Source organism: Pantherophis guttatus, chromosome 13 (genome assembly GCF_059756535.1).
Source record: "Pantherophis guttatus breed Tessera chromosome 13, ASM5975653v1, whole genome shotgun sequence".
NCBI classification, from domain to species: domain Eukaryota; kingdom Metazoa; phylum Chordata; class Lepidosauria; order Squamata; family Colubridae; genus Pantherophis; species Pantherophis guttatus.
Genome location: NC_142075.1, coordinates 21959291 through 21983635, shown reverse-complemented (window position 1 = coordinate 21983635; position 24345 = coordinate 21959291). Strand labels below are relative to the sequence as shown.

The following is a 24345-nucleotide window of genomic DNA, read 5'->3' as shown; positions in this document are numbered from 1 at the left end:
TCAGAAAATTGGACGACGTGCAAACAGCCACTAAGATTCAGCCTGTCACACGATGCCTGAAAATGATCCCTTGAAGCTTTCCCTTGGCAGCTGCCTCCAGAAATCAGTTTGCATTGCTCCCGTTTCTCTTTTGAAGGCCACGATCAAGAGCTTCGGGAACAGAATATAATAGGACAAGGCAATAAGAGAAACAAAGTGTTCCAATGTTTAATGGCATTCAAAGACAGACAGACACACACACAAAAACATGTTTCTACTAAGTCTTGATATTTTTATTCTGCGTTTAACCACAAAAGTTTGACATATACAATTTTTTTTTTACAACCAAAAAAAAAAAAAAAAAAAATTAGAGGTGGAAAATACATCCGAAAGGGGAAGATTTTATTTCATTTTTCTTTTTAAAAAATCTCATTTCTGCCATCATTACATATCTCCGAAGAATAATAATAAAAATAAAAAAGAGAGACAGAAACCAAGAGATACTTCCCTGGGATGTACCAGGGTGCATTCCAAGCTCACAAAAGTTTGGAAACATCCGTGGTGGAAAAAAACCAAAACAAACCCCAAACACCTACGTATTTTGGGGGTGGGAAGAGAGGAAGACACCAAGTTTACCTGAAGGAGTAAAAAAGCAAGGAGAAAAAAAAACTGGTTAGCGAGATTGTAAGCTCTCTGAACGCTCCTCCTCCATCAGATTTATTAAAAGATATTTATAAGCCTTAGATGTGCATCTTAGATCACTTGAAGTAGGTCGACGGACGTTAACCAAAGAGCGTTTAGGGTTCTGGAGAGCTATATCCCCAATTTAAGAGTCGATATCCCCAATTTAAGAGTCGATCAATCGGTCAAGCCTATCAGATGAGGAGGGATCTTCCAAAGTTTTACACTGATTCGTTTTCAGAGAACACAAAACGGGCCTCTTGAGGGGAGCCCGGATGTTTTTGACGGATGCTGTCATTCAAGCTTTGAATAAAAAAAGAATTTAAAATTTTTGGACGCAGCTGCCTGTCACCCATTCTGCCCCAAACAAGCCTTGGCTAAACCCATCGTCTTTCTCTCCAAACTTTTATTTTGAAACCAGAGGTGCCGGCAACTGGGAAGGGAAAAAAAAAAAAAAAATCTGATAAAAAGCAGAGGAGGTATTTCCATAGGATCATTTATTTATTTATTTATTTTTGAGGAAGAGGAGCTTTTGCTAATGTGCTCCTTTTGAAGAATCGTCTGCTCTGGCGGTTGTAGGGAGGCTGGGCGAGGAGGGCAGAGAGACGAATCAGAATTAGAAATAATTGCCCCCTTCATCATCTCCATGTTTGCTTCACTGAAACCCCATCGCCTCCTTTCAAAAATCCAGGTTGCTAACGTCTCGGGGGGGGGGGGGGGGCAACGCTGCTGGTGAATAAGACTTTATCCTCTCCGACGATCCAAAAATTTCAATCCCAGATAGGAAACCTGGTTTGTTTTGATGGCTTTGGGGGGCTGGGGGGGGGGTGAGGGAGGGGGAAAAAGGCGCAGTGTCTTCCACAAATCGTGTCTTTTCAGATCTCCCAGAAAACATACACAAGGGGAAAACAGCCGTACGTTCATTCTACAGCTGGCAGTTAACGATCTTCGGCTAATTAAAAAAAAAATAATCATCAAAGTTAGCAGCTGGGAAGAGGAAGGGAAGGGAAGGGGATTGTTCAGTGATGCTTCCAGCGGGAGGATCAAGAGTGCAAAAATCTCTCACCCCCACCCCCCAAACACCAGCAACGGAAGAAATGGAAAAGTGCAGGAAATATACACGTTTTTAAGTATATATATAAAAAAAAGGGATATTGGAAGGGAAGGAAGGAGGAAAGAGGGAGAGTGGGGGAAAAAAAAAATCACACCGAAGTTTAGGCACCCCAAATTTTGCCCTTTCCAACAAGACGCGGATGGAGACAGGGTAAAGTTGGGAGGGTTGAAACTCCCCGCGAGCCTCTTGGGAGTTAAGGCGTGCTGCACCCGCGGGGGGAGAACTGCCTGAACGTCGACGATCAGATACCGTGAGGAACGGAAGCAGGAACCTCGCTGGGGAAGTTCAGTTTCCCCGGAAAGCGTTCTGAGCCGCCGTGGAGGCTGCCCCGCTAGCGGCCGTCTGAAAGTTCCTGTTGCTGAGGATGCCTTGGGAGAATTCTTCCTGCGCTCTCTGGAAGCTGGCGCCTGTCCGGCGATAGAGCGAGTGGACCTTTGGGAGTGGAGAAAGCAAAGTGAGGAGGTCAGTAAGAGCCCTGCCCGGCAGGTCCAGAGCTGGCAACCGCCCATCCCTTGTTCCACTGGAGGAGACCAGCAGCGTGACGGTGGCGGCACTCTGGCTGTTTATACAACTCTTGTACAGGTTGAATTACGAGTTTTCATTGAGCAAGAGTTTAAAGTTATGGCGCTCCTCGTGTTTGACAGCTGTGGCGGCATCCCCCAACATGGCCAATTTTGTTCAATAAACCCATGGACTAGCACTGATGATGTTACCTAGCTGGGCCATGAAATGTCTGCAAGAAAAGCACCAAGCTCAGAGAGCGCCAAGGACCCCACAATCCTATACTTCCTCCTCTTCCTCTTCCATTTCCTCCTCCTCCTCTCCAAAAACCCACCTCCCTTCTATGACTGATGAGGTTACCTAGCTGGGTAATTAAATGTCTGCAAGAAAACCACCAAGCTCAGAGACAACCAAGGACCCCTCACGTCAACCCTGAGCTACTAATATTCTCCTTTATCGGTACCATGGCTTAGTACCTCGAATGAACTACTAATGGGCCAAAAGCCCACCCAGGCACGACAAAAGTATTCTAGAAGCATGCAAGTAGTCCTCGACTTACGACAGTTCATTTAATGACCGCTTGAATGGGGTTCGATGGGGTTGAATGGGACTGATAGGATTTTAATTTTTTAACCTGTTAGTCTTAATTGCACTTTTAACCGTTAAATTATGAGGTTTGGATTTAATTTCCTTTTTTAACTTTTTCATTAGATGTTTTTTTACTGTTGTGAGCTGCCCTGAGTCCGGCTGGAGATAGGGCGGCATATAAATCTCATTAAATAAGTAAATAAATAAGTTACAACGGCACTAAAAATAAAAAAAAGTGACTTATGAGCATTTTTCACGTGGATGACCGTTGCAGCATCCTCCTGGGTCATGTGATCGAAAATTCGGATGCTTGGCAAATGGCTCATACTTACGACGGTTTGCCACCTTCTGACAAGCAGAGTCAATGGGGAAGCCAGGCTCGCTTTTAACGACCGTTGTTACTAACTTAACAGCTACAGGGATTCGCTTAACCACCATGGCAGGGGAAGTTGTAAAACGGGACGCAAACTCAATGTCTCGCTTAGCAACGGAACTTTTGGGCTAAACTGTGGCCGTAAGTCGAGGACTGCCTGTTATCAGTGGGGTAGTCAACTAAGCTCCGTTAAGATATTCGGGGTCGGGGGATCCATCAGCCCCACTTGGCAAGAAGAAAGGGCAGGGAGATGTTGACCTCCGATTGCCGCAGAGATAAACTCCTTACCCACCCACCCACCCACCACGGTGGGAAAAGGAGAAGGAAGGAAGGCTACTTGGAGAACGCTGCGGAAAGGGCTTGCAGGATTCTAGACCCGTCAATCATCTGTCTTCCCAACTCACTCGTTTCAGCAGGAAGAGGGAGAGCGTGGCGCAGGTTGTGAAGAACATGGCAACCACTATCATGATAATCTTCACGGCCAAGTTTGAGGTTGCGGAGAAGGCCAAAATCCAGCCACTGGAAGAAGAACGGGGGGGGGGGGGGGGAGAAGGAAGGGGAGGGGGGAATATTGAATGAGTAGAAATTCAGATTCCGCTGCGAATGGAGAAGTAAGTAAGTAAGACGTTCTCTTGTTCTGACCGAGGTTCCCTTAAACAAGCAGGAGGCAGGAATTGGTGCCGGCAAAACTTCTTTGATTTACACGACTGTGGATTACGTTCATTCACAGTCAGCAAGGTTTGTCCGGACAGTTTTGCAAAGGAATATTTATCAACACAGACCTTATCTCGCTTGGCAAGCTGCCACGTAACTTGTTTCCAACCGCAGTACAAGGCCAAACTTGGCACAGAGTCTCTCAGAGTCACGGAACGAACGAATTGTTTCCTGCAAAAGCCCACTCTCTCTATGCTGCTCTTTTATTTCCTATCGGAGGGGCCGATCACCTCCAAGGTATGGCTTTACTCCCGAGTCGACCCTGCTTTCTGAGTTGTTCTTGTCTTCTGGCAGCTCTGCGTATGCGCACATTGGGAACGGGCTCCAGCTGCTTCTCTGCCTCACTGCTGTCTATCTCCCTCTCTGCCTCTGACACAGAGCTCTCATCCGAGCTTTCCCCAACCCCCAGGACTGGCCCAGGTTCCTCCCCAACCTCCTCACTGTCCGACTTTGCTGCCAGCTCCACTGATAGACTGCAGAGACTGGAGGCCAGCGGTATCAAAGCCCCTTACAGTTTCCTCTAAGAGGCTACCTGAAAAAAACGAACAAATATCTCTTGTGCTGCAGAATTTTCTCTATAGAGAGGCCTGTTTGGTCTAAAAAGTGTCATGCTTTCACAGGTAATAGCTAGGAATAAATGTCTAGAAATTGTAAATGCTCCAATACCGAAGGTGCTTGAGAAGAGACTGGACAACCATTTTTTTTAATTTGATTTATATGCCGCCCTTCTCCGGAGACTCAGGGCGGCTTACAATGCGTTAAGCAATAGCCTTCATACTTTTGTATATACCTGCTTAGTAGGGCTTTCGCCCCCCCCCCCCCAAGCGGTGTTCTTTTTTTATACAAAGTCAGCTTATTGCTCCCACAATCCGGGTCCTCATTTTACCTACCTCGGAAGGATGGAAGGCTGAGTCAACCTTGAGCCTGGTGAGATTTGAACTTGCAGTAATTGCAGGCAGCTGATGTTAATAACAGTGCTTTAGTCTGCTGCGCTACCAGGGCTCTTGGTCTGGAATGGTATGGGCAATGGTATGCCTGAGCAGGGGGTTGGACTAGAAGACCTCCAAAGTCCCTTCCAACTCTAGTTATTCTGTCTATGAGAGATCCTCAGTCATCCAGGTCACAGTTGTCTCAAAAGTGCTTTTTTCAAAAGGGCGACTGGACTATTCTTGGTTTTTCCTTCTCGTCCAAGAAGCTTCGTCAGTTCTGGCAGGTTCACGGATGAGAAGCGAAACATCCTCCCAGGAAAAAGCAAGAAAAGCCCAGTTGCCTTTGGAAAAAAGCACCTTCGAGACAGCCAGGAATAACCAAACTCCAAGTCTAAGACTGTCCATAATTGGATAATTAGGGAAGAGGGTTTCTGCTTTTTTTTTTTTTTAGTCCAGGATGCTTTGCTAATTGATACAGGAAATAAATGTAATAAATTTAAAATAAAACTGCCTTCTATCAAGCTGAATATATCCAGCTTGGTTCACAGACGCAGTTGGGTTTCCTGGCCCATAAACTGCGGCGTCATGAAGTCTGCAGACACCGCTGGTAAATTTTGCATGTGTCACTGACACACCCAAGATCCAGAAATACAAGACGAGCTGTCAGTTCTGGACAAAAGCCTCCTTGCACAATCAGCAACTATCTGTAAAGATAGTCTAAGGACTTTTATGGAGAGGGAGGGGCCCTGGGTTGCCTCCTGATGGAAGCCAGAACTGAGCATCTATACAACCAATTCAATTTGCAAAGTCCACATTGCGTGCAATCTGAATGGCTTGGGGCCTCTCCGTCGTTCTCTCCCTCCCTGGTTGACTTCTTCAAGTCAAATGATTTCAGGGCGTACAAACTACCTCCTGCCCCAAATTTGACTCGGTTTTCTTGAGGAAGGAGAAGGTGGAGGGTGACAGGGATGATGGTTGAGGACTGCTAAATCCAGAATGCCTTAAAGTGAGTGAGACCTGAAAACACGGCTAGGGATGGAAAAAGAATGAGGGAGTGGGAGAGAGAGGGGGAGAGGAAGAGAGAGGGAGGGGGGAGAGCGAGAAAGGAGCAAAGGGGGACAGAGGTAGAGGGAAAGAGAGGGGGGAGAGAAAGAGGGAGGGGAGGGAGTGAGAGAGAATGAGAGAGTGGGAGAAGGGGAGGGAGAGGGAGGGAGAGGAAGAGAAGCCGAGAAAGGGAGAAAGGGAGAGGGGGGAGAGAAAGAGAGGGAGGGAGGGAAAGAGTGAGGGAGAGGGAGAGAGGGAGAAAGAGGAGGGAGCGAGAGAGAGAGGGAAGAGGGAGGGACAGGGGAGAGAGGGAGGGGGAGAGAGAGAGAAAGAGAGAGAGAGGGAAGAGGGATAGGGGAGAGAGGGAGAAGGGGAGAGAAAGAGGGAGAGAGGGAAGAGGGAGGGAGAGGGAGAGAGGAGAAGAGAGAGGGAAAGAGGAAGAGAAGGGGAGAAAAGGAGAGGGAGAAAGAAAGAGAAAGGGAGAGGGAGAGAGAGGGGGAAGGAGAGGAGGAGAGGGAGTAGCGTGCACACCATTCACGGATCAGAAAACATGCAAGGTGGCGGGAGGAGGTGAGTACAAGCACGGGGGGGCCGGATGCGTTCGAAAAGGTTAGAAGAAATACAGGCCTTTTGGGCGAAGATTGAGGGCAGGAAGCATGGAGTTAGAGGTGCTTCAGCTTGGATCTGTGGAAGCCGCAGACCAGGAGGAAAAAACAACAACACAGAAGAGGCTTTAGAAAAGGGGTAAGTAGTGGGGGGGACGGACGGACGGACGGGGGGACCCCCAAGGCAGCAGCTCTCTTCGTCTGCCAGCAGCAGAGCCTGCTCTGCCCATCAGGGCTTCGGGATAGGCACGAGGCTTCTTACCTGCTCCCCCAATTAGGGATACCGACAGCCTGGACGATGTGGGCAATTATCTGGCAGAAGAAGATGAAGAAGAAGACAAAGAAACTGAAGGAGCTGTCAGACCTGCGGAAGAGACAGGGAGGGAGTCAAGCCGGATCATTTCACGAATGTCAGGGGCCCCTTTTAAACGTCGGGGGCCACCCCCTGCCCTCCGGGAGGGACGTGGTCCCTTGCCTGAAAGCCTTGTAAACCGGCCGGTACCAACACAGGAAAGCGCAAGGGGTGAACAAGACGAGCCACAAGATGGAGAGGCCGAAATCCGATCCCGTGGTGGTGGGCTCCACCGTGAACACCGCCAGGCAGGCGAGGACGTTTAACAGCAGGGTGACCGAGTGAACTGGCCAGGAGAGAAAAGAAAGGGGGAAAAAAAAAAGAAAAAAAAAGAAAAATCAGCGGAAAAGCTTCGCTAAAGATCCGAAATGCGGAGGGAATTCCTCGAGGCCCGTGGGAACGACAAATACGGATGCTCTTAATCGCCTCCAAGGTTTTTTTTTAAAAAAGCTGGAGTGGTAACACACCCCTTTGCATGGCAAGGACGCAATTCGAGGGCTGTTTTATTTGAAGAGGGGAGTCTCGGCCAAGTTCCTTCAATCGTCACCTCCGTTTGATGAACCAGGTTGTCCAAAATAACTGGGACCCTTTCCTCACTTCTGCAAAATGCTTTCTAAGCTGTTGTTGGTTAAATTTTATTTATTTATTTTATTTTATTTTGTTTCCATTTCTATACCGCCCTTCTCCAAACAGGACTCAGGGCGGTGAACAGCCAAAGTAAAAAAACAGAACATACAAAATTTAAAAACAGTTTAAAGTAATTAAATATTTTGGCCGTAAATTAAAACAACCCAATTTAAAATCAATTTAAAATTTAACTCAAGCCAGCCCAGCTAGTTGAAATAAATAGGTTTTCAGGGCCCGACGAAAAATCTTGGTTAAAGCCCTTTGCGGCTTGGGACCAGGTGATCTGAGGGACCGGTCTTCTCTTGTCGGTTACATCTACAGGGGTGAAATGTAAAATTTGTTACTACCGGTTCTGTGGGCGTGGCTTGGTGGGGGGTAATGTGACTGGGTGGGCGTGGCCAACTCTCTTTTTTTTTTTTTAACTTTTCAAAGCATTTTTTCTAATGCTTTGAAAAGCCTCTCGGCCGATCAGGCAACTCAGCTGGGATCGTCAGAGACTTTTCAAAGCATTTTTTTAACCACCTCTTCCGCCAAGAGGTTGCAAAAAAAAAAAAATGCTTTGAAAAAGCCTCTGACGATCCCAGCTGAGCCGCGCGATCGTCAGAGGCTATTTTTTTTGTACTTTTAAAAGCATTTTTTCATTGGAAGAGGTGGTAGAAAAAATGCTTTTAAAAGTTTTTTAAAAAAAAGCTGCTGATGATCATGCGGCTCAGCTGGGCATGGGGGTGGGGAGTGGGGGGGGGGCACAGGGATTTTTGCTACCGGTTCTCTGAACCACCCGCCGCCATCGCTACCGGATCGGGCGATCCGGTCCGAACCGGGAGCATTTCACCCATCAGAGCCGCGGGGAGGCAGGGAATGTCGCAGGTCCCATTCCCTACTAGATCTTTTCCCAACGAACGGAGCTAAAGATCGTTTTTACTTAGAGGTTTAAGTCGTGGTGGAAACGGAAATCGGCAATATCAACAGTGCACCTCCAATTGGTTCTTTTTTACCCTTTTTAAAAAAAAAAAAATTAAACAACAAACAAAAATTCCCAATGTTTTCATTATCATGGAGAAAGCTTCCCGGCCTCTTTCGCTTCACCGCTTTTACTCACACATCCACAGGTAATACATCATTTTGCAAATGTGCTGATAGTCAGCTGGGATCTCCGCGGAGAAATCTTGATAGAAGCAAGGCTTGATGGGGCAGATCTTCGGAAGCGGGGGCCAGTTGTTCTGTTTTGCTGGAGTGGAGAAAAAAAGAACGCATTTCGGGAAGGGCTTCCACCACGGTGCCCGAATTTGGAAGCCTGCCCAGAGGAGGGGATTGGAGTAGATGTCTTGCTCCACGGACACTTGAGCATTAAAGAGCATAGAGAAGAGCAGTAATTAGGGAGATTGGAGGCTAAACAATATGAAGAACGGTTGCAGGAACTGAGTATGTCTGGTTTAATGAAAAGGAGGACCAGGGGAGACAGGATAGGAGTCTTCCAATATCTCAGGGGCTGCCACAAAGAAGAGGCAGTCAAGCTATTCTCCAAAGCACCAAAAGGCAGGACAAGAAGCAACAGATGGAAACTAATCAAAGAGAGAAGCAACTTAGAACTAAGGAGAAATTTCCTGACAGTGAGAACAATTAATCAGTGGAACTACTTGCCTCCAGAAGTTCTGAATGCTCCAACACTGGAAGTTTTTAAGAAGATGTTGGATAACCATTTGTCTGAAGTAGTGTAGGGTTTCCTGCCTAAGCAGGGGGTTCGACTAGACGACCTCCAAGGTCCCTTCCCGATCCGTTATTCTGTTATTACTCACGGTTAAAGCCGGCTGCGCTGTTCTGCAGTTCGCGCTCCTTTCTGTCCAGCTCCGCAGCTTTCCTTTCTAATTCTTCTTGCTGTTTCATGAGCCCAGCCTGTGCTGCTGAGGCCACAGACTGAAGGCGGGGAGAAGCAATAAAGATTATTAGAAAAGGAGAGGGGAGGGTTAAAGTAAATTCTAGGAGGTGGGCAGGGGTGCTAGGGAAAGAACCTGTACCTATAATCGTTTTGGAGTGGAGGTTTTGCTTTCTGGTCCTTAAAAACAGCTTTTTTTTCAAACTTGGCAATTTTTAAGATGTGTGGACTTCAACTCCCGGGATTCTCTGAGGAATTCTGGGAGTGGAAGTCCACACATCTTAAGGTTGCCAAGTTTGGAAAAGCGCTGCCTTAAAAGCATACAGAAGGGGCGCGGTGGCTCAGTGGCTAAGACGCTGAGCTTGTCGATCAAAAGGTCGGCAGTTCAGAGGTTCGAATCCCCTGTGCCGCATAACGGGGTGAGCTCCTGTGACTTGTCCCAGCTTCTGCCAACCTAGCAGTTCGAAAGCACTTAAAAAATGCAAGTAGAAAAATAGGGGCCACCTTTGGTGGGAAGGGAACAGCGTTCCGTGCGCCTTTGGTGTTGAGTCATGCCGGCCACATGACCACGGAGACGTCTTCGGACAGCGCTGGCTCTTTGGCTTTGAAACGGAGATGAGCACCGCCCCCTAGAGTCGGGAACGACTAGCACATATGTGCGAAGGGAACCTTTACCTTTACCTAAAAGTATACAGGCATTCTGCAGATCCAGCATTTTCACTCCAACCCAGCCTTTTAACATTTAATTTATTCTTATTCTTTGGTTTTATCTGGCTCTTCTTATTGCAATTTTATAAGGGTTTTAGGCCTTTATGTTGAGTTACCTGTGTGAGGGACATGGCTGGTATCTACATTTGATCAACGAATTAAGTAATAAATAGCGGCACCATTAAATACTTAAGTTTTAGGATTTTGGAAGAATTTGGTTATCTGTTTCCGAGGAGCCAATTTTTTTAAAAAAAACAACAACCCCACCCCAGGCTCTCAAAATGTATTGCCAGCCAATGTTTTGTGATTTTTCTTCCTAGAAAATTGTGCATACGAAATAAAAAAAGAATTTCAGAAGTGCTGATAGAAGAACTTTTTGAACTTTCTCCCTCGAGGGGCAGATATCGCCGCCTCTCCCTTTCTGCTTTCCCAGGTCCTTGTCCCAAACGTAATTCCAAAAAAAAAAAAAAACGGCATCAGGAAAGGACTGGTATCTCAGAAGAGAAATGGGTTTTGCGATCAGGAGCAATAAAAACGTAAAGCAGGATCCCTCGGGAGGAGAAGTGATTACAGGTAGTCCTGGACTTACAACCGTTTGTTTAGGGGGACTGCTGGAAGTTACGGCAGCACTGAAAACATGTTTTCTCCACTCACGACCACTGCAAGGTTCCTGCGGCCACGTGATCAAGGTTCGGAGACTTGGCAAGTGACTCGTATTTATGACAGTTGCAGTGACCCCGGGTGGGTCACGCAATCCCCTTCAGAGACCTTCTGACATACAAAATCAACGGGGGAGCCTGATTCATTTAACGGCCGTACGACTAACCTAACAACTGCCGTGACTTAACAAGCGTGGCACAGAGAGTCGTCAAACGGGGCAAAACTCACTGAATAAATGTCCCACTGAACAACAGAAACTTTTGAGCTCAATTGCGGTCGTAAGTCGAGGAGGCCCTGTAACTTCCTAGAGGAGGGGTCTCCAATCTTGGCAGCTTTAAGCCTGGCGGACTTCAACTCCCAGAATTCCCCAGCCAGCTTCCTTGGCAGCTTTAAGCCTGGCGGAGTTCAACTCCCAGAATTCCCCAACCAGTTTCCTTGGCAACTTTAAGCCTGGCGGACTTCAACTCCCAGAATTCCCCAGCCAGCTTCCTTGGCAACTTTAAGCCTGGCGGACTTCAACTCCCAGAATTCCCCAGCCAGCTTCCTTGGCAACTTTAAGCCTGGTGGACTTCAACTCTCAGAATTCCCCAGCCAGTTTCCTCGGCAACTTTAAGCCTGGCGGACTTCAACTCCCAGAATTCCCCAGCCAGTTTCCTCGGCAACTTTAAGCCTGGTGGACTTCAACTCCCAGAATTCCCCAGCCAGCTTCCTTGGCAGCTTTAAGCCTGGCGGACTTCAACTCCCAGAATTCCCCAGCCAGCAAAGCTGGCTGGAGAATTCTGGGAATTGAAGTCCGCCAGGCTTAAAGTTGCCAAGATTGGAGACCCCTGGCCTAGAGGAAGCGATGCAAGATTCTCTGCTGGTGGCATTTGCTACCCTTCGCGTTTTACCTGCCGTTGACTCTGACCGCTGCTGTCCTCTAGCAACTTCTGCCTCTCTGAACCTTCTGAACTTGCTGAGATGAATTTAGGAGTCAGGTACTTGCTGGCCTGTCTAAGCAGCAGCTGCAACACACAACTAGGCTTGTTCTAAGCTTACGGGACGGGCCTGATCCGCTAGCTTCTGCAACTGAGTAAGTGGCCCTCGAAACAGGTTAGACAAGTCAGGCAAGGGAAGAAGAGAAAAACTGCACGTGGGAAAACACGACCACCGGGAATATACTTAAAACGCATCTCCTCTTTCCTCATGCAAAGGTAGAAAATTAAATTATTCTTTATGATTTCGTGTTCTTTGAAAACAGAGCTCAGAGAGGCCACATGCTCCATTTTCGCTGGCAGAGGGCTGCAGGAGGCTGTTGCGGCCGTAAATGGAGCCTCGATGAGTACGTCGAGCTGGCCATGCCTACCCTGGCCACGCCTCCCGGCCCACCGAGGTCAAACACAACCCTGATGTGGCCCTCAATGAAATTAAGTTTGATACCCCTGTTGTAGACATTGTCAGCACTTCAAGCTGCATTTACTCTAGTGCTGACATAAGGAGGAGGAGCGGAGGCGTTTGGAAAGGGACGTTTGACTTTTCACCTACTTATTTTCCCTGGAGGTAATATCCCCTAGGAGATGGGATGGGAGGGGGGAAATTCCTTTGAGCTGGAGCAGTAGATTAGGGGCAGAGTGACTTGGAAGATGGCCAGTGAGTACAGGGGAGTGGGGAACGGAAAGGGAGGGTTTTGGGACTGGAAGTCAGTGTTGGCTGCAATGGAGTCAGAATGTCGTGCTTAATAAATAGGGGTTTTCTTCCAAGACTTTGTTTGAAATGCAATTTATTTGAGACGACCTCGACACCTGGCAGACATCTCATGACCCAACTAGGTAACATCATCAGTGCTAGAAGGGAGTGGGGTTGGAGGAGGAGGACGACGGCTGTGGGATCATTGGTGCTCTCTGAGCTTGGTTGTTTTCCTGTAGACCTTTCATGACCCAACTAGGTAACATCATCAGTGCTACAAAGGAGTGGGGTTTGAAGGGTGACGTTATCCAGTTTGGGGATGAAACTACCAAGCTCAGAGAGCACCAAGGACCCCAGAGGCAAAAGAGAGAAGCGAAGAATGAACTAAGGGAAACAAAGACAGTTTCAACAAAACTCCTTCAGTGGCCAGGGGAGTTCTAAAATTAGAGAGGGGTTCAGCAGGAAATATTCCAGTTTTCGCGAGTGAAATAAAAGTGACAGTGGCAGGCGATTGATTTAATCCACCCTGGTCACATGTCACATTCGTCTTCTTCCTTCTTGGCCCTCCTCCAAATGTGCAGAGACCACATCTCCCAGAATCCTTTGAGCAAGCAAGCTAGCTAGCTATGAACCTTGGGAGTTGGAGTTGGAATCCCAATCTAACTGGACGAAGGGAGTGGCAAGGAGTGTTCCAGATTAAAAAATCCAGAACACAAGCTTGTTTCCCCTTCCTTATGAACAGAGGCCAAAAAAATCAAACAAACAACACACCCCAATATGCACAAAAAAAAAAGATATTAAGATACCTTTTCCAGAGGATTATCGCCCTGATCAGCACTACATGGGCCTGTCTATTATGGGATAGCCCTAGGATAAGGGATGAAGTCCTGCAGAGACAGACTCTAATAATGCAAGGAGTAAATGGGGGGGGGGGCACACCTGTGGGGTGGGCTCCACAGAAGTCTGTAGCACCGCAGGTTGAGAGGGGCCAGCAGGCTGTGTTGTTGGGATGGTCTGAGCTGCATTTGTCTAAAGGATGAGAGCAAAATATTATTATTATCTGTATTCATTAAATATAAAACTCAGTTAACTGAATATTCAAAAATGCATCACAAATACCATTGACTGGTGCTAATGGTTGATATGGGTTGCTGCCAGCGTCTTAGGGATCAACCAAGTACCTTCTTAAGATGCATCATCATCATCATCATCATCATCATCATCATCATCATATTATTATTATTATTACTCTCTTTTATTCATTAAACATGAAACTCAGTCAACTGAATATTTAAAAATTCATCACAAATACCATTGACTGGTGCTAATGGTTGATACGGGTTGCTGCCAGCATCCTAGGTATCAACCAAGTACCTTCTTAAAATATACAATGTTCCGAGTAGCGCAGTTTTTTGCAGTTCCGCTGGTGTTATTGCAGGAAGCTGCAATTTCTTGAAGTGTTTTGTGAAATTCTTGGACATGGTACCAAGTGCCCCGATGACAATGGGTATCACTGTGACATGTTTCATCCACAGGTGTGTAGTTTCTGAATTAATAATAATAATAATAATAATGATGATGATGATGATGATGATGATGAAATTTGTCTGTCACCCCGCAAGGTTTCTCTCTAGGCAGCTTACAACTTCAAAATAAAACTGTATGTAGGTATATATGTATAATTGCAATAAAAATACAGGTTATAACTAAAACTTAAAAAATGGGGAGGAAGGGAGCAGATATCAGAAAGTGGGAGATAAGAGATAAGACAACCGGCTCCTAATTATTTATTAAAAAAAACATTTATGTGGTTACCTAGGATCCAGATATTTGGGGGCAACATGCTGACTCTGCAAACCGCTTAGAGATGTCTGTAAAGCACTATGAAGTCTAAGTGCAATTGCTATTTAATAATATTAATATTAATAATTTTATTTATATACCGCCCTCCTCCCGAAGGACTCGGGGCGGTGGACAGCCAAAATTAAAAACATAAATATACAATATCATAGTTAAAATTAATTAAAATCATTAAATAGTTTTGGCTGAATTTTAAAACCCAAAGTTAAAACCCAATTTAAAATCATTCAATTAGACAGCCCCGCCTGTAGGAACAGTAGGGTCTTGAGGGCACAGCGAAAGACCCGGAGATCAGAGATGTTACGAATATTCAATGAATTTCAACCAACTTTGGGCAGCTCCCCAGCAAAACGTTTAAAAGCACATATAAAACCACTGATAACTAGGTATCATAGTTGTACAGCATCAAAGAAATATTCCCCTACAGGGATTCCACCATGGTGGGCCGTTTAAGGCTGACTCTACCCCACTGAACTTACTTGCCGAGAATTCTCCGAGAAGGGATTGAATTCATCCAGGGTACCTTGGTTTGCATTGGCCAGCTGAGTGACCGAAGGATCCTGGAGGAGGAGGAGAAGAAAAGAGGAGGAGAAGGAGGAGGAAAAATATTAATAGTTTCCTGGAACACGTCAGGGGTGTATGTTTAATTTTAGATGAGGTTCTTGGACCTGTTCTGCTTACAGTCTAGACTGCCGTTTCTCAACTGCGTGGATTTTAAGGTGGCTGGGAATTCTGGGAGTGGAAGTCCACCCATTGCTAAGTTTGGAAAACATTTCCTTGAAAGCATTCAGGCATCCTGCAGACCCAGCCTTTTTACTCCAACCCAGCCTTTTAACATTTAAATTGTCAAGAAACCCACCTCCACCTCCTAACCAGGATGGCTAAGGACCAATGGTAGTTTCCTGTGCTCCCAAAGTGGGCAACTATAAACCCCTAAAACAGGCAGGTTAGTCCCAAAACAAAGAAAATCCTTAATTTCAAATTCCAAATTCAAGTTCCACCAAATGTAGCCACGCCTACTTTGTAGCCCCCAACCCTCCCACTGTAAAGGGGGCCCTCGGCCACCAAAATGTTGCGTCTCCCTGTGCAAAGCTGCAACTAAACAGCCTCCATTACAGCTTAGCCCGGATAGGTAAACTTTGCAAACTCCATTTAATGGATAACTTCGGGCAAAGTCCTGGCACTCCCACCTGAAGCAATGTTGTTATGCAGCTTTGTGAATCACTCCAGGGAGGGAAACAGGTACACATGGCAGGTAAGGAGGCCTGAAAACCGGTACAGGTAGTTCTCAACTTATGACCGCAATTGAGCCTAAAATTTTAGGCTTGGTCAGTGAGACATTTGTTCAATGAATTTTGCTCTGTCTTACGACCTTTCTTGCCACGGTTGTTAAGGGAATCAATGCGGTTGTTAAATGAGTAACTCGGTTAAGTGAATCTGGTTTCCCCAAAGTCAGCAGGGAAGCCAGTTTCGTTTAAAGACCGTGTGACCAACTTATCAACGGCAGGGATTCGCTTAACAACTGTCGCAAAATGGGGCAAAACTCGCCTAACAAATGTCTCGCTTAGCAACAGAAATTTTGGCCTCCATTGTGGTCGTAAGTCGAGGACTGCCTGTATTCCAAAACAGTCTGTCTTAAAGGATTATGTTTTTATTTGATGACATTTGATTTCCTGGACCAAGAAGATAACCGTTTCCTTTCGAGTAAGTTAAAGAAAAGTTTGCTTCAGACTTGAAAAAAAATTAAAAAGGGAAAGAACCCAATAATACCGAAACACGGATTTCATGACTTGAACGTACCTAAATGGAATTGTTTTAAAAAACACACCAATTAGACACATAGATTCTGCATTAAGTACCCACAAAATTTAATATCGTAGGAGAAGCAGCGTCCTGAAAAAGACATCACGGGTCAAGCTGAACAAACCTGAAAGTCTGAAAGAGGGATTGGCGGCTTGACTGAAATTACAGAATCCCGGCTTTATAAAAAGGAAGAGAGGCGGCTCGCGAATTGCATCACTTCGTTTTGTCACGCAGTTTGCCTAAGTGTGAAAGTTGGACTTCCTGAACAGGGTGTCGTTTTAATTTGTAAATGTGCCCTCGAGGCTTCACAAAGGCCTCTTGAGAGATTCTGAAGATCCAGTTCACCTTCTGGTTAATGGAGGTGTTGTCACATATTGATACCTTTTTGTGTGTGTGTGTGTGAGAGAGAGAAAGAGAGAGAAAGAGTGAGAGAGGGAGAGAGACGTGTGTGTGTGAGAGAGAGAGAGAGAGGGAGGGAGGGAGAGACGTGTGTGTGAGAGAGAGAAAGAGGGAGAGGGGGAGGGAGGGAGGGAGACGTGTTGTGTGAGAGAGAGGGAGGGAGAGACATGTGTGTGTATGTGAGAGAGAGAGGGATGTGTGTGTGTGAGAAAGAGAGAGAGGGGGGAGGGAGGGAGAGGGAGACAGACGTGTTGTGTGAGAGAGAGGGAGGGAGAGACATGTGTATGTGAGAGAGAGAGGGATGTGTGTGTGTGTGAGAAAGAGAGAGAGAGAGGGAGGGAGGGAGAGATGTGTGTGTGTGTGAGAGAGGGAGAGACATGTGTGTGTGTGTGAGAGAGAGAGGGGGAGGGAGGGAGAGAGACGTGTGTGAGAGAGAGGGAGGGGGAGGGAGGGAGAGACATGTGTGTGTGAGAGAGAAGGGGGAGGGAGGGAGACGTGTGTGTGAGAGAGAGAGGGAGGGAGAGAGAGACATGTGTGTGAGAAAAAGAGAGAGGGGAGGGAGAGACGTGTGTGAGAGAGAGAGAGAGAGGGAGGGAGAGGGAGATGTGTATGTGTGTGAGAGAGAGGGAGGGAGGGAGGGAGGGAGAGATGTGTGTGTGTGTGAGAGAGAGAGAGAGAGGGAGGGAGAGAGAGAGGGGGGGAGAGACGTGTGTGTGTGTGTGTGTGAGAAAAAGAGAGGGAGAGAGAGAGGGAGGGAGAGAGAGAGGGGGGGAGAGACACGTGTGTGTGTGTGTGTGTGTGTGTGTGTGAGAAAAAGAGAGGGAGAGAGAGAGAGAGGGAGACGTCCACAACATGTTTATGTTGTAAAGGTCTCTACGACACCCTCTCTAAACTCTAGATCATGGGCGTCCACCCTTGGCAACTTTTAAGACTTATGGACTTCAACTCCCAGAATTCCATACTGGCTGGGGAATTCTGGGAGTTGAAGTCCAAAAATCTTAAAGTAGCCAAGATTGGACACCCTTGATCTAGACAGTTATCGAGCCGCGTCGTGTGCCACAGAGACTTTTCCTACGAGGCTACGGAATTATTCCGTTATGTATTACAAAACCTATGCGCAGCGGCAGAGTCAATTAGCTTCTGCTCTACAGTCCCACGCCCAGTTCAAGAAAACAAAACTTACAAGATTCCAGCTGCCAACTCCTTTGGCAAACAGAGATACCTTTCCAAGATGACCCAAATATATATATATTTATATATAAATTAAGATTCAAGTTGCCTTCTAGAAATGGGAGAAACTCCCCGAGGGGAATTACTCACCACCAAGCAGCTCTTGAGGCAACAAGGACTTTTAACAACTTCAGAATTTCAAAAGTGAGGGAGAAAGTGGCGATACAAGGAGGCGACAACACGTAAATCAACACGCCAATCAACACGCCGTCATGTGAAGCCAGCTAATTGGAGACATTTTGTTTTGAGACTAGACGGGCTCTGCCAGACACGGATGCAACAGCTGACTCAGCCCAACGGTTTGCTTCCTGAGGATAGGGATATCTTCTGTCAATCAGCTGATTGGCGTTGCCAAAAAAAAAAAAAAGAAAAAAAAAAAGAGAGGAACTGTTCGGAGAAAAGGCTGTATCAGTCACTGGCGATTGTGCAAATGGAGGCATGTCTTTGGAAGATTGCCTTCGTGGGAGCATAGAAATGGGTTGGATACAATCACACGGAGGCTGGATATTGGGTTAAGCAGCTTTCCTTGGGGTTAGAACCACAGAATCCTAAGGATGGAAGGGACCTTGGAGGTCTAGTCCAGGGGTCGGCAACCCGCAGGGTTTTAAGAAAAAACTATTCTATTTTTCTTCTACTCCTGCGAGTCCCTTGGACTGCAAGGCGATCAAACCGGTCAGTCCTAGAGGACATCAACCCTGACTGCTCCTTAGAAGGCCAGATCTTGAAGATGAAACTCAAATACTGTGGCCACCTAATGAGAAGGAAGGACTCACTGGAGAAGAGCCTAATAATGCTGGGAAAGATTGAGGGCAAAAGAAGAAGGGGACGGCAGAGAACGAGGTGGCTGGATGGAGTCACTGAAGCAGTCGGCGTGAGCTTAAATGGACTCCATAGGATGGTAGAGGACAGGAAGTCTTGGAGAACGTTGTCCATGGGGTCGCGATGGGTCGGACACAACTTCGCAACTAACAACAACAATTCTATTTTTTTTGTAAAAATGGGTGTCGTGAGTTACGAACTGTGCAGGAGTAACTGGACCAAGCAATAGTTAAAACCCTACAGGCTAATCTCAGAAGTAAAACAACGTGAAAAGATTAATCTATCGTAAGGAATTCAAGATGATCCGCGGTTCTCAAAAGAATCACTAAATTTTGTAAAAATCAGTGCAGAAGTCCATCTCATTAGATACAATGTCATAAATCCATGTTTATTTTTTTTTTAAACAAAAACCCTACCTAAAAGTTCCTAAGCGTTGTACCAAAAGTTACAAAAGTTATCTTCCTACCAGCTTGCAATCTGGAATAAAAGGCACACAGTATTTTCCTAGTGGAAATGCTACATTTCGCAAGCGTGAAAATATCTGCGGGAGATAACTTTAGTTATGTGAGTTAAAAACTCCTTCCTGGGTAAAGAAAGAAAGGCAAGTTGGCTCAGGGTGCCTTAAATTACCAATTCTTGCGTCTTGTCATGAGGAAGGAGAAGTTAATGGATTAAGAAAAGTGTTACGAAGAAATTCCGCAGGACAAAAAACCCCGACTCTTTGAAAGTGACGTTCAAACAAAAGAATATTTCCCCCCCCAAAAAACAATAAAACTATAAAGTCCCAATTTCTTCACAGTTCCAAAATGGGAGCAGTTTTATTTTTACCCTCATCCCAAATCCATCAATTAAGCTAACCTAGGGAAAAAAAAGGTATTTCAAACTGATCTTGAACAGGAAATTCCTACTTCTCTTAGGTGTAAATCAATTTACAAATGAAGGGTGAAAAACTTTAAAAAATAGTATCTGGCGTAGGTTCTGTTCCATTGTTAGGGACTTGGAAGGACAAACTTCAAAGCCTTTGCAGCAGAAATCCATGCTTTTCAGCAGAATTGTGAGGAAAGCAACAGGAAATGTGTCTTAAAAGCTGTAAAATCAAATAAAAGAGCAGATGAATTCTGTGCCAGATTACGAATAGTAACACTCCTTACAGCAGAGTTTCAACGACTAGTCATATTTAGCAAACAGTATATACCTTGCAGGGTATATACTGGACAGGGACGTGGTGGCTCAGTGGCTAAGACAGTGAGCTTGTCGATCGAAAGGTTGGCAGTTCAGCGGTTCAAATCCCGAGGGCCGCATAACGGGGTGAGCTCCCGTGATTTGTCCCAGCTTCTGCCAACCTAGCAGTTCAAAAGCACGTAAAAAATGCAAGTAGAAAAATAGGGACCACCTTTGGTGGGAAGGAAACAGCGTTCCATGCGCCTTTGGCATTGAGTCATGCCGGCCACATGACCACGGAGACGTCTTCGGACAGCGCTGGCTCTTCGGCTTTGAAACGGAGATGAGCACCGCCCCCTAAAGTCGGGAACGACTAGCACATATGTGCGAGGGGAACCTTTACCTTATATACCTTGCATTTAAAAGATCACAAGCAGGGCATTAAAAAAAGACGAAGAAAACCTTTTGAAAAATAGGGCAGGAAATATCTTAGCAAAGTGGAACAAAACAGCAGCAAAATCAATCCCAAAGCCTAGCTGATATTTCAAGAAAATCATGGAACCATGGCTCTGTTTATACATAGCTTGCTGAACAGTTATTTACTCCCATCAGGGAACCTCAAACAGCAGATCAGAAACCTCCTCCATACAATCCCTGTTTAGGGATTCCAAGAACACCTCCAAGAACAAGTATCATTTTTGTGTTGTTATATTATCTATATATCCAACAGACGAAACAGCATTTCCATACTGGAGAAATGAGCGACTTGAAACAAACCTGAAACTAATCTATTGAGCACAATCATGTTTACATTTTGTCTTTTTTTCCCTCCTCTCCATCTTTCCCCAAGAAGTTCAAGACAGGCAGTGCAATTAAAAAAACCCTTCCTTTTAACTTCAACAGCCCCATTGGTTTTAACGCAACGCACTACACTGCCGTATGCTAAAATAGAGATGGGTAGTTTGTGGCTTACAGTAATACAGAAACCAAGCTATTACATTAAAGCACAAAATGGCTTATTTGCTCTGGCATATTACGTGAACAGAGGCAGCTATGTTTTTATTCCTAGGGCCAGTGTTAAGCATTCATCCAGCTAAAAGATAGGAATCCGAGAAAGAAAGCAGGAAACTGTCTAAATTAGCTGAAACCGCAACGAATGTTAGGGACAAACACATTTCTTAATTAAATTGAGCTGACTGCAATTTATTTATATGTTACATTTGTATCTCACATAGTCTGGGCAGCATACATAACAAAAACACGTATGTAAAAAAACATTTAAACCTCACTTTAAAAAGACAAATGATAGCAAATGTACAGTGTGCAATAGGGAACCAACATAAAACTGTCTCACTAGCTCCTCACTATCACGGGATCCCCAAATTTGTTGACAAATGTTTCCAGGACATTCTGAAAAGTTAACGGGGTTGGGACCAGCCTCACCATGGGGGAAAAATGAAGTTTCAACAGGGTGGGGATTATAGAAGAAAATGCTTTCCTCCTGGTTTTTAAAAACCACAATACCCTTAAATGCTGTTTCGGCTGTAAGAGACTGACATGGCTACTTCTTTGGAGAAATCAATGAAGGCAGAGGTCTTCCAAACTTGGCAACTTAGACTTTAATAATTTTCAGAATTCTTTAACCAGTTATGTTGGTTGAGGAATTCTGGGAATTGAAGAACCACAAGTTGTAAAAGTGGCCAAGACTGGAGTCCCCTCCTGGGTTAAGGAAACAGATTGTCACACTTTCCCTAGAAATCAGATTCACTAAAAAAAAAATCAGCATATTTCATCTTTTCTTGAGGGGGGGGAAGGGGAAGGAGTTATTTATTTCCTTGTATTTATTTATGAAATGCATGAGCCACCCCTCTCACTGTTGAGCAACTTTGAATGGCTTACAACATTATAAATCATGTTTCGCCTATACTTTGGGCCCTGTGGATGGATGGCAGCTTGGGAGTTTCCTGGACAGGATGGGGAAGCCAAGGCTAAACCCAGCTGACCTTTGCTCGGCTATTATTCCTAGGACTAATTTTTCCTCGACAAGGAAAAAAAAGCGAAATCTAAATGAGAAGCAGCTCAAAAGCTGAAAAAGGGGGCAACAAAATTGGGGTGCCAACTGGCAAAAAAACCACCCAATCACTCCTCCAACCCAGACCCACAAATCCCTCTGGAACCCCTTTCCCTCCACCCTGCCCCCCGCCCCAGAATTCCCAGCCCAGGGGCGGTTGGGAGTGATGGGAGTTGTAGTCCTAACCTACTTATGGGGCAGGGAGTATCAGGTGGGGCAGTGGTGAAATCCAATTTTTTTTACTACTGGTTCTGTGGGTGTGGCTCGGTGGGCATGGCTTGGTGGGCGTGGCAGGGGAAGGATACTGCAAAATCTCCATTCCCCCCCCCCCCCACTCCAGGGAAAGGATAATGCAAAATCTCCGTTCCCACCCTACTCTGGGGCCAGCCAGGGGTGGTATTTGCCTGTTCTCCGAACTACTCAGTTTCCGCTACCGGTTCTCCAAAACCTGTCAGAACCTGCTGGATTTCACCCCTGAGGTGGGCATGGGGTGGGTGCCTGGACAGGACTGGGAAACCAAAGATCCACCCTGTCCCAGAATTCCCAGCCCAGGGGCGGTTGGGAACGATGGGAGTTGTAGCCCTAACCTACTTATAGGGCAGGGACTACCAGCTGGGGCATGGGGTGGTGCCTGGGCAGGACAGGGAAACCAAAGGCTCAGATCCAGGCTAAACCCAGCTGACCTTTGCTCGGCCACTATTCCTAAGACTAATTTTTCCTCTAACAGGAAAAGAAAAAAACGAAAACTAAATGAGAAGCAGCTCAGAAGCTGAAAAAGGGGGCCTACAAAATTGGGGGTGCCAGCTGGCAAAAAAAAAAAACCCACCACCACCCCCTCCTCCTCCTCCAATCAAGACTCACGAATCCCTCTGGAACCCCTTCCCCCCCCCACCCTGCCCCCCCACCCACCCAGAATTCCCAGCTCAGGGGCGGTTGGGAACAATGGGAGTTGAAGTCCTAGCCTACTTATGGGGCTGGGAGTACCAGGTGGGGCATGGGGAGGGGGGGGTGCCTTGCCAGAAGACCCCATGGGGGGGGTGTCAGGTTACTTCATTGCCCCCCTCCCATGAAGTATATATGCCTCCCCTCCCCCGCCCACAATTAAAGTGAGGCCTACCCCTCCCCCCCCTCGCCCCCAAAGTTGGGGGGGGGAAAGAGACCCGAAGCTCGGCCTGGCTTACCTGGAAGGGATTGACGTCCACGGGATCCGCGAAGGGATTCGCGTCGAAGGCCGACATGGCCGCTTTTTTTTTTACTTGCCCGCCACCCGGGACGAAGACCCCCCCGCCGCACCTGTTCTCACCCGGGTCCGCTTCCTGCGCCCCCTTAGAAACCGCACACACTTCCGGGAGGAAGGCTGGTTTCCGCCCTCCCCTTTCGCGTCGGGCTCCGGCTGCGCCTGCGTAGTGCCGCCCCCGGAGGGCGAGGCGCCGTTCTTTTGGCACGTGACAAGAAGCAAGCTCCGCCCCTCCACCTTGTGATCTCATCGGCAGGCCGGAGGAAGAGGAGGAGCGAGGTGAGAAAGGTGCGCATGCGTAAAACGTCTTTTTTTTTTTTTTAATGTGTGTTTTGGTCTTCGCTCGCCTTCCGGGGGGCGTACACAAGGAAGATGGAGTTCCTGAAGTTGGGTTTTTTTTTTTTTTTGGGGGGGGGGGGGGGGCGGGGAAAGAAGATACACCGTGAGCATGCGCGGGCTTTGTGAGCATGCGCACGGCAGAAAGGTCGAGTTCGGTACCGTATTCTATGGTGTAATAGCTCGGGTGTTTTAGATTTGTTTAAATGTGGAGCTCTGATTGAATTATATTAGTCCCTAAATCGTATTGTTCCAATTACTTGAAAAAACAATTCTGTGTTTAAATAATAAAAATAATAAATAAATTTTAAAGTAGCCCAAATTGACCAACATTGGGGTAGCTTATGTACTGATGTATATTTCTGTATTATGTGTATGTTTCTACTACGGTTTTTATGTATAAAATTATGTTATACATAAATTTAATTCATCTGTTTCTGAATTAAAATTCTATATTATGTATATATTTCTATCTCATGTCTATTTCTACTACACTTTATGTATAAAATTATGTTATACATAAATATATGTATTTATGAATTAAAATTCTATATTATGTATATATTTCTATATCATGTCTATGTTTCTACTACATTTTTATGTATAAAAGTAAGTTATACATAAATTTAATTCATCTGTTTCTGAATGAAAATTCTATATTATGTATATATTTCTATATCATGTCTTGTTTCTGCTACGTTTTTTACGTATAAAATTATGTCATACATAAATATATGTATTTCTGAATGAAAATTCTATATTATGTATATATTTCTATATCATGTTTCTGCTTTTATGTATAAAATTATACATACATTTATGAATGAAAATTCTGTATTATGTATATATTTCTATATCATGTCTGTTTCTACATTTTTATGTATAAAAGTAGGTTATACATAAATTTAATTCATCTGTTTCTGAATGAAAATTCTATGTTATGTATATATTTCTATATCATGTCTATTTCTACTACACTTTATGTATAAAATTATGTTATACATAAATATATGTAT

The 24345-nt window shown here is 45.7% G+C and overlaps 1 protein-coding gene across 1 annotated transcript; it reads right to left on the bottom strand.

Moving 5' to 3' along the window:
* Nucleotides 1-250: 250 nt before the first annotated feature.
* Nucleotides 251-23348, bottom strand: SCAMP2 (secretory carrier membrane protein 2). Its single transcript, XM_087878097.1, has 9 exons — nt 22938-23348; nt 14753-14833; nt 13353-13442; nt 9304-9421; nt 8607-8735; nt 7004-7166; nt 6791-6892; nt 3641-3755; nt 251-2206 (listed from the first exon to the last, which is right to left on the bottom strand). Exons 1-9 carry the CDS (start codon nt 23241-23243, stop codon nt 2060-2062), a joined length of 1251 nt encoding a protein of 416 aa, XP_087734223.1. The 5' UTR covers nt 23244-23348; the 3' UTR covers nt 251-2059.
* Between the last annotated feature and the right edge of the window lie 997 nt (nt 23349-24345).

Coding starts and splice junctions, on each gene's coding strand:
- SCAMP2 (XM_087878097.1), bottom strand. CDS start 23,243: ATGAGATCACAAGGTGGAGGGGCGGAGCTTGCTTCTTGTCACGTGCCA. Junction 3,756..6,790: donor ATCCCTAATTGGGGGAGCAG/GTAAGAAGCCTC, acceptor TTCTTCTTCCAG/TGGCTGGATTTTGGCCTTCT. Junction 2,207..3,640: donor CCCTCTTCCTGCTGAAACGA/GTGAGTTGGGAA, acceptor CCACTCCCAAAG/GTCCACTCGCTCTATCGCCG.